This window comes from Curcuma longa, chromosome 9 (assembly GCF_044706935.1).
Source record: "Curcuma longa cultivar G26 ecotype Majalengka, Jawa Barat chromosome 9, ITB_CL_G26_1.1, whole genome shotgun sequence".
Lineage (NCBI taxonomy): Eukaryota > Viridiplantae > Streptophyta > Magnoliopsida > Zingiberales > Zingiberaceae > Curcuma > Curcuma longa.
The window spans coordinates 6,431,092-6,445,018 of NC_133869.1; the positions used below are offsets into that span (position 1 = coordinate 6,431,092).

Genomic DNA, 13,927 nt, shown 5'->3' on the forward strand with positions numbered 1-13,927 from the left:
TTAATGAGTATTTAGATCTCTAGTAAAAGTGATTATAATCTTCAGCTGAAGTATCTTCTCATGTCGATGGTAATCGATACTCGTGTTACCTTCAGTTTCCGACTTCTAAAATTTTTTATGATGATCGATGCTAGTCGTCGATGTATAATAAATCATCATAAAATATTAATTCAATGACTACCCAAGTCAAGTAGATCAGACAAGCCGAGAAATTAGAATGGACTGAGTAGATCAGATGATGAATTCAAACGAAATTGACAGATCAAAAGAGCCAAGAAAGACTAAGGTAAACTGATGTGATCAAGTCGTTCTAATAAAATATTTTTCTAGAAAAAATTAACATGATGAAGGATTTTCTAACCTATTACTTAGTAATAACTCTGTTTCAATTCTCTTGATGATCATCGTAATAATAAATAAGAGCCGACAATGCATCTGGTTAGATATATATTTTAATTTATGTTCTGGAGATTTTCATTCTGCATGTTACTCTTTTTCTTAGTCTTCTAGAACTATAAATTTCCAACAGTCAATTTCCTGATGAAGTTTCAAAGTGTTTACGCAGACGCCCAAATCGACCCGGCAGTGAAGATGCCACCTACAAGATCTACGTATATGATTTGTCCACGTATATAATTTGTGTTTTATTCCGCTTCTTCTTCATTTCCTGCAAATTTCTTCTTATCAGTTACTTTAATAAGAATATATTAAACAAAATTATGAGACTGTGAAATTAGCGATACTGAAGAAAGACAGAACAAAGGGAAGAAATCTATCAAACCAATATTATACCTACCGGAGGTTGTGGGTTGTCAATTGATAAGATTATGATAAAAATTATGATTGAAATTTTGAGATCTAATTTATCATAATTTATTGATAATATTATGGCTGAGATTTCAAGATTTAATTTACTATAATTTATAATTTGTAGATTAGCAGTAATGTATAATATTAACTGTATATATATTCTTACTTTAAGTAGACTAGCAGCAATTAGTATAATTGCTGTAATATATTTTTTTTTATCTAAAATAGATTGTACAAGATTATTTAAAGAAAAAATCCTTAAAGAAAGAGACATTCAATTATTTTATCAATTGTGCCATGATATCAGAGCCAGACTCTGAAATTCATAATTGAATCTTCAATTTTTTGTCAATTTTTTCTGTCCTACAAAGTTTTATAGTTTGCTTTCAATTTTTGGGTTGATTAATTTCTGATCAACAACTTTAGCTTTGAGATTTTATTTTTTGAAAAAATGGCTGTTGAGAATTTTGTTAGAAGAATGTTTATAGAGACTATAACTATTAAATTTACAGGAAAAAATTATGCAACTTAAGAATTTCAATTTAGAATGTTTTTAAAAGGAAATGAGCTTTGAAATTACATTGACGGGTTTGCTCTTGCTGTTAAAGAAAATACAAAACTTAATCAATGGAAGACAAAGGATGCTCGAATCATCTCTTGGGTTTTAGGTTCTATTGAACCTCATATGGTGAAAAATTTATGGTCCTTTAGTACAACTAAGGAGATGTGGGATTATTAGCAATGCATATATCTTTAAGATAACACTGTAAGACGATTTAAATTAATTAGAATCGGAGATTAATAACTTTAGTCAAGGTAATTTCCCTATTAGCATTATTATTCTAGATTTATTAATCTCTAGAGCGAATATTCTGGTCTTATCTATTCAAATGTACCTAAGGATATCTTAGCTAGCCTTCAAACAATTCATGAGGATAATAGACGCGATCAATTTTTGATGAAACTAAGATCAGAATTTGAAGTTGCATGAGCTGGATTATTGAATAGAAATCATGTCTCTTCCTTGAATATATGTCTTGGAGAATTATTGCGTGAAAAACAACGAATGGTTACACAAATTATTCTAGGTTCATCCAAGGAGATATCTAAAGTTGTTAATGTTGCTTATGTTGCTCAAGGAAAGAATCTAGGAAAGGGACCAATGCAATGCTATAGTTGCAAGGAGTTCGGGTATATTACCTGCAATTGTGATAAAAAAATTTTACAATTATTGTAAATAGAATCGGATACATTATCAAGCAATATCCTACACACTCAAAAAATTGACGAGGTCAAGCTTTTCAAGTTGCTATCACAACCCCTACCATTATCAATTCTACATCCACAATTAGTTGCATAAATCAGGCTTTTGCTACTCTAGAAATAGTCTAACAGATGATCATCACAATATTTTTTACTCATGATCAAGGTAAGATTGTTTCTTCTCTTTGGTTTGTTAATTCAGGGGCATCAAATCATATGACTAGATCACTTCATTGACTACATAATCTTCAAAGGTATACTAGTAAATAAAATATTCAAATTGCCAATGATAGTAATCTTCCAATTACAACCATTGGTGATATTTGACCTTCCTTTCACCATATGTTTGTCTTTATAGATTGTCTATTAATTTAATTTCTATTGGATAGTTGGTGGATAATAACTGTGATGTAAATTTTTATTATCGTAGTTGTCTTATACAGGATCAGAGGTCAGGGAAGGTGATTGCGAGGAGCCCTAAAGTGGGCAGATTATTTTCATTGCAATTTACTATTCCTAAAACTCTGTATTTGACTTTTATTATTATTGAAAATAAGGCATGCGTTTGGCATAAACGTTTGAGTCATCCAAATAATGTGATATTATCTCATTTAATGAATCATGATTTTCTTGGCAACAAATATCAATGTTCCTCTAATAGTTTATCTCTTGATTATTCTGTTTGTAAACTAGAAAAGGGTAAAGTGCTACCTTTTCCTATTTATGGTACTCGTGCTAATTCATATTTTGAGATTATGCATAGTGATATTTAGGGTGTTACTCTTATCATTTCACATGCGCAATACAAATATTTCGTGACATTCATTGATGATTATAGTCATTTCACATTGATATATTTTCTGCATATCACAGTTGAAGTGTTAACTGTTTTCAAAATTTGTGTGGCTTATATTGAGACTCAATTTTTCATCTCTATTAAGGTTTTACAGTCTGATAATGGTGATGAGAATATCTCACATGATTTCCAAGCTTTCTTACAACAGAAAGACATTATATCTTATAACGATCATGCCCTTATACCCTCAACATAATGGGGTGGCTGAACGGAAGAACCGTCATTTGCTGGATATGGTTCGCACTTTACTCTTAGAGGCATCAATTCCACCTAGATTTTGGGTGGAAGCTCTATCAACTACAGTTTTCTGATTAATCGACTACCTTCTCAACAATTGAATTTGAATTCTCCTTACTATTCCTAAACTTAATTATCGTATGTTACACACTTTTGGATGCGTTTGCTTTGTTCACTTACCTTCACATGAATAACACAAGTTTACAGCTCAATCAGTAAGGTGTGCATTTATGGGATACAATACTTCTCACAAAGGATTTTTATGTTATGATGCTGATACTAATCGACTGCGTGTTTCTAGAAATGTGATTTTTTTTAAACATGAGTACTATTTTCAGCAACAATATCTCCCTTCAAATGGTGTTCTTCTTCCTAACTTTAATGATATATCTCATATCATTGAGTGTTTTAAACCTGATTTTATCTATTAGTGACGACAATCTCCATCATCACAAATCCTTTTCGACCCTGATCTAGTGTCCATTTCGATGGCTCCTCGAAGATCTAATAGCATTAGTCGTCCTCTTGATTAGTATGGTTTTTCTATAATTTTAGCCGATATTACAGTTACTACCTCTTATTCTCAGACCACTAAATATGTATATTAGGAGTAAGCTATGCAAGAGGAACTTCAAACTCTTCTAGAAAATCATACTTTGGATATTGTTCTCTATCCCACTAGTATCAAACTCATTGACTCACTTAACCGATACAAAGCAAGGTTGGTGGTACTCGAAAATCGACAAGAGTATGAAATTGATTATGAGGAGACTTTTACACTAGTAGCAAAAATGAGAACAATACGACTTGTTCTAGCTATTGCTGCTTCTAAGGGTTAGTCATTATGACAAATGGATGTTAAGAATGTCTTTTTACATGGGACCTTAAAGAAGAAATTTATATGTCTCCACCACTAGGATTATTTTCTACATCATCTTCTTCTGATGTTTGTAAACTAAAAAAAGTCACTCTATGGTTTAAACAGGCTCCGCGTGCTTGGTTCGATAAGTTTTGATTCACGCTTATTCACTTTTCTTTTGTCCAGAGTCAATAGGATTCTTCATTATTTTTTTTGTAAGACTGCTAAAGGAGTTGTTTTACTCCTAGTATATGAATGACTTTGAATTGATTTCTTAGTTTCAACAACGCCTTCAAAGCTCTTTTTATATGGACCTAGGTCCATTACGCTATTTTTAGGCCTTGAAGTGAACTCTACGGCGGCTGGTATTTTTTTAAATCAACATCAATTCATTCAAGAAATAATTACATTGGCTAGTCTTCAAGATGATCGATCTGTTGATACTCCCTTAGAAGTGAATGTTAAATATTGTCGTGATAAGGATGCATTTTCTCCCTCTTCCCTCCTTATATAGACATTTAGTGGGGAGCTTGAATTATTTGACTATTACTCAACTTGGCATTTCTTTTGTTGTCCAAACAATTTAGTCAATTTATGCAAGCCTCTGGGCACCTTCACTTGGCTGCTGCTCATCGCATTGTTCGCTATCTGTAAAATATTTCTACAAGAGGTCTTTTCTTTTCTATGGATTCTTCTATTCACTTAATTGCATATAATGATGCTTACTGGGTTGATTGTCCTGATACTCGATGTTCCATTACTGGCAGGTGCATGTTCATGGGCAACTCTCTTGTCTCTTGAAAAAGCAAGAAATAAGATCGTGTGTCGAAATCCTCCACTAAGTCTAAATATCGTGTTATGTCCTCTGCATGTTCTGAGATTGTTTGGTTTCAAGGAATGTCATGAGTTTGGGTTTCCTCAAATGGAACCTACTCCACTTCATGCAGACAATACTAATACTATTCAAATTACAACTAACTCAATATTTTACGAGCACATCAAACACATAGAAGTAAATTGTCACTCTATTCGTGAAACATATGATGCCCATGTCATTTCTCTGCCTCACATCACCACTGATCAATAAATTGTTAATGTATTTACTAAGTTTCTCTCATGACAATGACATCATTTTTTGATTACCAAATCGATACTTTCTGATTATCGAGCATCAATTTGAGGGGATATCAATGGCATGGCAGAGGTTGTGAGCTGTCAATTGATAAGATTATGACAAAAATTATGACTAAGATTTCAAGATCTAATTTATTATAATTTATTAGTTGTAAATTAATACTAATATAATATTAGTTGTATATTTTTTTTATTATAAATAGATTAATAATAATTAGTATAATTATTGTAAATAATTTCTTAAGACATTCAGTTATTTTATGAAATTGTGTCATACTGGAAACAGAACTGCAGAAGAAAAAGAATGTCAGCTACTCGAGTCTTTCGAGTCTGATTACTGAAAATATATATAAAGACTGCACATGGCCACAATTATAGATGATGAACACAATTCTAGATGATGAGGACGCCTCAATTGACCCGTCGCTACGTGATTGACCCGGCACAGTACGTCGAAGATCTATATAAAGACTGCTATCTTCCACTTCTTCTTCATCCACTGCTAGTTCTGCTTCATCTGCTAGTTACTATCCAGTCCACATCCTCGGCACCAAAATGGTTTCCGGTTCCTGCACTGACGAGGTCGCCTTCAATGTCTCAGCTGCAAGGCTCTGGAAAGGAGCAGTGTGCGAACCTCACGTCTTGTATCCCAAGCTCTTGCCTGACTTTTTCTCTAAAGCTGAGCGCATCGGAGAAGGAGTCGGAGCCATTAACGTTTTCTATTTCGCTCCAGGTAAACAAAAACTATATATCTGTTATTGTTGTTATTTCCTTTTAGATTTTACATGCTAAATATAATTTCATTCGCAAAATGCAGCTTCTAATATGCCACTCGGAAGCTTTAACAAGAACAAGATCGACGTACTGGATGAGACGACGTACACATTTCAGAATACAGCCATGGAAGGGGGACTCATTGGTGTGCTTCTCAAGTCACTCGTTTACGAATCTGTATTCGTAGCTTCGGGCTCTGATAGTTGCATTGCAAAGATAAAGGTGGAGTATGAAGCACTTGGGGACAAGGATCTTAGTGAGGAAGGGCTAAAACCCATCAGAGATGGATCGATCGGTGTGCTCAAAGCTGTTGAGGGATACTTGCTTGCCAATCCTGATGTCTATGCATAAATTCATGTTCCTCTTGAATCCATTAGAACTTGCTTTCCATCATTATTGCTAATGCTACCTAAGCATAAGTTCAAGTTTATCATGAATTAGACAGTCGAATGTCATCAATAAAGGGTTGAATTCCCTAGAGTGCAATAACAACAAGTGTTCTATTTTGTTACTTTCACTTCATGTTTCAAGAAATGGTCGATACTGAACAGTTGAGCTTGAAAGATTTTAATTCCTTGCTTTCCAGATTTTTGAGAGGCATACCTTAACAAAGGTACTAACTTCTTTTATAAATTTGAAATATAACTTATTCTCTATGAAAATACTACTTAATTGTCTTAAAAAGTTATCAAGTCACCAATGCACACCAACCCCAAGTGGTTGGAACAACCTTTCTCAATTGAGCTTAGAGATACCAAGCAGAAATCTCAAATAAGGGAGAGGCAAGTTCATGTTAGAGCACCTGAAAATGCTTCCCAACAGGATGCTAAAACAGCACCAACTCCCAAGGTATTGAAAGATGTTTCATTACAGCAGAACTGATGAACAATGCAATTTTGATACATAAACAGTTAAACACAAAACAAAGTTTGTTTAGTAGATTTGAGAGAGAAAGTGCCATATAACTGTGGGAAAGATTTGAGAAACATACATTCAAGTTTTACATTACTGGAGCAGGAGCTTGAAGATGAGTTGCATTGTTGAAAAATTGTTCTGATTGGAAGAAAATCAGTGTGGATGATTAGAAGAAGGAAGGAAGATACAAATAAAACAAGGTAATTATCAAAATAAACTATATATGTATAATCACTCTATGCAAAAATATTCAGAGTTAAATGATAAATAAAATATAAATAAGGTGGATGAATAATGAATTGATTATTAATAATCAAGAAATTTAATTAGCCTTTTGTCCGGGTTTAAATTTATTTTTTCAGAATGTTTGGTTTCCCTTTTTATTAATTTATCAAAGATTTTTTAAATATAAAAAAATAGAAGATTCATCCCTTTCTGGTTATCTACCAACCTCTCTGTCTCTCTCTCTCTTTTTCTCTCTGTGTTCATTTGTGTAACTTTTCCCTTTTGTTATTACTGAATTATACAATTTTTACCAATTTTGTAGATATGAAAAATCTGTTAATTGTTGATGATGAGGAGTATATTGCTTTAGGCTTTAGCCCATTTGATTTCTCTTATTTCGAGCTTCCAGAAGAAGGATCTGCTGCTACGGTTCTGTCACTGCCACCGTTTCATGGATTGGCCAAGCCTTCTTCCAGACCTTAATGGACAAGGCCAGCGACAGTGCCATCCAACTGTTCATCATGCGCCGGGGCCTCGAGAACGGTTCATCCTCGGCAAGGCGGAGATGAAGTGGATCAAAGACAGCAACCGGGGAGGATCTGATGAACTCACTCCAGGATGCTGTTTATGATGCGGATGATTTGACAGAATAATTGAATACCATGTCCTGAAGAAGAAGATTAATGGCGGAGAGGAAGATTAATAGCTAGATTATGATGCGGATGACTTTTCCCTTGGCTCAGTTAGTATAACTTGAATATTTGTACCTCAGGAATTGTGGGGAATTGAGATCTGATAGAAGGGTTAATGGTCCCTTCTGAAATCTCTCAAGAGATTTGAGGCTCCCTTTATCCTTGAGAAAGATCGATTGTTGGGTGATGTCCATCCAACACTGGAGAAGCAAGTGCAAAAGTACAACGCCAAGAGGATGAACAAGTCTATTCTCGATTTTATACAGTAAGAACTGCTAGATTGCATGCAAACTTTGTTTAGAAGATACTTATCTATACTTGTTTTTGTTAGATTGAGCACTATATAGCTTGATCTTCCAATATTCTCATCTAAAATGCCAGTCTCCCTCCAGTAAAAAATTTTGAAACTTGTATTATCAAATACAAACTGCATATTATTTACTTTTTAGTAAAATTTAAAAGTGTATATAAAGCAGTGAGATTCAGTTCATCCACGCTTGTTCAAAGTAATTGTTTGACTGTTGTCTTTAAACTGCAACACATACATCAGCTGCTCTGGTAAAAGAACATGCATATCCACTCCTCCTTTGCTTTAATTCAAAGTGAAACCATGCTCCTACAATTTATTCACTACGCGCTGCATCAAAAATTTATGCATGATGAATACAAACTTACAAGTTGCATGAAGCTGAACATCTGTTCTAACCATTCAACTGCATTGTGGGCCGTGAAAGCAAGCAGCTACATCCACTGTTGCTCTTTTGCTTTATCTCAAAGTTTTTTTCTTAAAAAAAAGGGAAATATAAATGAAGTTCATTAAAGGGAGAAAAAGTGAGGTTTAACTGCAGGAACCACATAGAAAACCAAATAAAAACTAGTTTAGCACAAAATGCTAGGCGGCATTAATTTTTTAGGTGAATGGATAAAGAATGCATGCTTCCTTGAATCCTTGCTTTTAAGGGGAAGAATTTCTAAAGCACAGGATGATCATAGAAAAAGTAAAGAGAGGAACTGAAAGATACTTAGCATGGAGTGTGTTGCAATCTGTCTTTATACATGCCTGACAGAACCTTCTAAAACAGCCTTAAATTAGCTTCAGTTGCAGGCATGATTGAGCTGAATCTGAACCATCTATGATCTGTTTTAGTGACCCTTGTGCTTTCCCTTTATTTTGCCCCTTTTAGACCACAAAGCCATACATATCTTATATGGGAGAGGACCATACCTACAGGAATGCAGCACATGAAGGATAGAATCTGGCTTTAGTTCCAACCGAGCTGCACTGTCTCTTATCTCCGTGGCAACGATGGACCTCGACTCTCAGAGCTTCCTCAAGCTTCTTTGCTTTGGGTTGCTGTTGGCCTGCATACAAGGGAAGGTGTACGGGATAAGAAATATAGATCTTCTTGCTCACGGATGGAAGGAAGAACCTGACATGAAAGCCATTGTGAACGTGCGATACCTCAGCAACACCGGTACCTCCTCTGAGAAGCTCGATGCATGGAAGAATTCAGCTGCTGGGCCATCGCCGTTCGATCCCAACGCAACAAGCAAACGAAGAGTTCAAAGAGGTTCCGATCCCATCCACAACCGCAGCAGCAGAAGAAACTAAGTGAAGATCATGAGGATCTCTGCGCTAGCTGTAAGTTACTCTCTCCTATTTCAGCATCTAATGATTTTGCTGGAGAAGTATTGATACATAGTTGCTGAAGGCAAAATGGATCGTAGTGAGATCAAAAAAACAAAAACAGAAAAAAAGTGTATATGATTTGGGTCTTACAACTCCCCTGATCGAGTAGTAGAGCAGGGATAAAATTTGAGATATGAAGTGCATTTATCATTTGACGAGATGACTCAACATTGAAATCAAAATACAAGATATATTTCCTTTTTCTCTTCATCTCCTCTTGATTTGAGTCATGTGCTTAGAGTCACTTGAAATTGTATTGTTAAAATAGTAAAACGAACATATTTTCCAATAGAAATATCACGAATTTAAAAATATTAAGGATATTTTGACGAGTATAAAATATCAAAGATTTTTTTTAAGAAAAGAACTAAATCTTTTTAATGAAAAAAGTGTGATTATCTTAAATAATATTTATTTTAATATTTTTTTTTATATTTACACCGCCTTCGATAACATTACTAACATTACTATTTGATAGCATCCACAAATTATAAATAAATTATTATTTTATGTATACTTCCAACCAAACACAAATTGGTACTATTTATATAAATTGAATATTATTATATAAAAAAAGAAGAAGGGTGTTGGGCCGTGCACGGTTTAGTTTCATCTACCATCGTCAATGCTGCGTTCACTTATTTGATTTGAATAAAAAAATTTAAAAAAAAAACAGCATTTTATTGAACCGATTTCACATATCTAACCTTAATTCTGAAAATATATAGCACATTTCCATTATACTCCTCATTTTTCTCCACGAAATAATCACTTGGGTTTAATTGTGTGCGTCTCCAAGTCTTTACATAAGTTTGTATAATTTTTTAAAAATTCACTCCTCTTCATTTATAATATCGAATTCAGATTTGAATTAAGGTAGGGATCCATTAAAAAGCCTCCCAAAAATATATTAATTTTAATTTTAATTGATTTTAAAATTTCTAGATCCATCAATCAATTTCAAAATTTGATTGATGAACCTACACCATTCAAAAATTTAAATATTTGATATTTTCTGAACTATAGGGGGGTGTTTGGTTGGGGGTTATCATTGATAACCTTGGTTATCTGTCTAAGGTTGTCTAAGGTTATCGTTGATAACCTTGTTTGGTTCAGGTTATGATTGATTCCCAAGTAATACAATATCATCGCCACATCAACAAATAGGTTATAACCCGGTAATGTGATTACCTTGGCAGCTTAAGGTTTTCTACGATTCCTGAGGTTAACGAAATTTTTTCCATGATTACCCTTCGATTTTAAACTAAGTCAATTAAAAGGTACTATGAAATCTAATTAAAATCAAATTATTTAATTCAATAAATTTTAATTTAAATATTTATAAATTTAAAAAATAAAATTAATAGATTATATTTATTAATTTAATGAATTATTTTATTAAAATAATTATTTTAATAAATTATTTTATTAAAAATATATTTTTTAAAATTAAAAAAAAATTAAATTAACAAATTATATTTATTAATTTAATAAATTATTTTATTAAAATAATTAATTTTAATGAATTATTTTATTAAAATAAAATTATCATATTATCTTTATTAATTTAATAAATTATTTAATAAAATAATCATTTTAATAAATTATTTTATTAAAAGAAATATAAATTTATTTTAAATTTAAAAATATAAAATTAAAGAATTATATTTATTAATTTAATGAATTATTTTATTAAAATAATTATTTTAATAAATTATTTTATTAATATATATATAAATTTATTTTAAAATTTTAAAAATAAAATTAACAAATTATATTTATTATTTTAATAAATTTTTTTATTAAAATAATGATTTTTAATGAATTATTTTATTAAAATAAAATTAACAAATTATACTTATTAATTTAATAAATTATATTAAAATATAATTGAATGAAGGGTAATATAGTAAATATAAAACTGGTTATGTTTTATTCCCTCTAAATAAATAAAGTAAATCAAACAACATTAGATTATGTTTTATGCTCTATAACCTTAGTTATGTGATTACTAAGTAATCACATAATCAAGGTTATATATCATAATTTGAACCAAACGCACCCTAGGAGTTTTAAAAATCTACTGGTGATGTTGATCAGTGAGTATCATTATCTTAGACCTTATAACCAATTGATGATAAATTTTCTCAAATTTTTATAAGTTTTTAAAAATTTAATGCTCTCAATTTATATTATCGAAATTCAAGTAAGAGGACGTAGATACATTAAACAGACTTCCAAAATACAATAATTTTGATTTGAACTGATTTAGAATTCTCTAAGTTTATCAGAGATCAAAACTGACTGATAAATCTACGCTATTCAAAATTTTAAAATTTTAATATTTTTTAAACCAGGAGAAAATCCTAAAAATACATTGATAATATTGGCTAATCAGAATCCTTGTCCTAAGTCTTATAATTAATAAGTATGTGCTAAATTTTTTAAGCATTTGTAATTTAAAAATTCATTATATTTAATTTATATTATCGCATTCAAGTCTAAGGGCATGAATATATTAAAGAGGTTTAATACATTGATTTTGATTTATTTGGCGGAAAGAAAGAAAAAAAAAATACAATGAGAATGTGCTACGTATTTTTAAAATTATAAAAATTAGATAGGTAAAATGAACAATACTGAAATCTAGTGTTCAGTAATTACTCAAAAAAAATCAAAATCAAAATTTATTCGAGACTGCTGCAATTTGCGGCGGATTTTGAAAAAAAAAAGGCACCTACCAATTGATTAGCGAAAATATAGATTATTTTAATGCTCCAAAGAGTTTAGACTAATGTTTTTTAAAAAAATAAAAATTAACTAAATTTATCTTTTTAAGCTTGCGAAAAATATTAAATTTATAAATTTAAATGGACATCTTTTTCATTTATTTTTTTGTTGAAATTGTAATACTTAATCCTATTATAAATTAAAATGAGAGACGACGACTTGTGCATATTTCAAAACAATATCGCATGTCGTATATCAATTATTCAATTACATAAGTGGCCTGGGATCACCCATGTGTTCATTCAACTCCTACAGATATCTTAATCAAATCAAATCTCGGCAAGTTTTGAATTGACCGCCAACAATTTAGTTAAGTAACTGAGAATTGAACGGCGAGATTGATTTAGATTCCTGAGTTAATTCATTTTTTTATATTTTAAATTATTTATGACTGTTAAAATATGTTTGGTGAAAAATACTCGATGAGTCTTCTTGTCATCAATAACATCAATCACTTTGATAATTACAACAAATTTTAACAAATTCTCAAACGTCTCACTTTAAATTTGAGAAGGTCTAGAAGACGCTTTTTTTTTTTCAAAAGATACATATGATTTCCACTTTACCCCTTTGATATTTGTTGATTTTTTGTTCTATTTTTCTTTTATTTATTTTTGATGCATTCGATTCAAGTTATCATATATAATATTGATTATATGATTATCAAATAATCACATAATCAAAATTATGAGATATAAAATATATTTAATTTAAATTATTTATTAAAAAAAATAAAACATAGCAATTTAACATTTACTATATTATCTTTAATTTAATTTATTTTTACAATAAATTAAATTAGTAATATTAATATTAATAATATTAATGATGATAATAAATTAATAATAAATAAAAAATAAATATAATATACTTATATGTTTTAAAATTTAAAATACATTAGTATATTTTTAATAAAATAATTTATTAAAATAATTATTTTAATAAAATAATTCATTAAATTAATAAATTTAATTTATTAATTTAATTTTTTTAAAAATTTTAAAATAAATTTATATATGTTTTAATAAAATAATTATTTTAATAAAACAATTCATTAAATTAATAAATATAATTCATTAATTTTATTTTTAAAAATAAATTTATATATATATTAATAAAATGATTCATTGAAATAATTATTTTAATAAATAATTTATTAAATTAATAAATATAATTATTTAATTTTATTTTAATGAAATAATTCATTGAAATAATTATTTTAATAAAATAATTCATTAAATTAATTTGTTAATTTTATTTTTTAAATTTTAAAATATATTTATATATTATAATAACAAAATTTATTGAATTAATAAATATAATTCATTAACTTTACTTTTTAAAATTTAAATTCATAAGTATTTAAATTAAAATTTATTAAATTAATTAACTCGATTTCAATTATATTTCACGGTATATTTCAATTAACTAGTTTTAAAATCGAAGGATAATCATGGAAAAAAATTTTGTTAACTTCTAAAATTATAGAAAATCTTAGACTACCAAGGTAATCACATTCTCGAATTATAACTCATTTACAAATGTGGCGACGATGTTATATTACTTAGGAATCGATCATAATCTGAACCAAAATAAAATTATTGATAACCTTAGACATATATATCAAGATTATCATCCATAACCTCTAACTAAAACACTCTTAATTATGGGTTTTCTTGTTC

The 13,927-nt window shown here is 30.0% G+C and overlaps 1 protein-coding gene across 1 annotated transcript; it reads left to right on the forward strand.

Moving 5' to 3' along the window:
- Window positions 1-5,673: 5,673 nt before the first annotated feature.
- On the forward strand, window positions 5,674-6,466 carry LOC141835234 (pathogenesis-related protein 1-like). Its single transcript, XM_074722662.1, has 2 exons — window positions 5,674-5,892; window positions 5,977-6,466. Exons 1-2 carry the CDS (start codon window positions 5,715-5,717, stop codon window positions 6,282-6,284), a joined length of 486 nt encoding a protein of 161 aa, XP_074578763.1. The 5' UTR covers window positions 5,674-5,714; the 3' UTR covers window positions 6,285-6,466.
- The last annotated feature ends 7,461 nt before the right edge of the window (window positions 6,467-13,927 follow it).

Bases quoted from the DNA above. Each gene is read 5' to 3' on its own strand.
- LOC141835234 (XM_074722662.1), top strand. From the start codon at position 5,715: ATGGTTTCCGGTTCCTGCACTGACGAGGTCGCCTTCAATGTCTCAGCT. The intron at 5,893-5,976 runs GTAAACAAAAAC...CGCAAAATGCAG, and splicing joins CGTTTTCTATTTCGCTCCAG to CTTCTAATATGCCACTCGGA.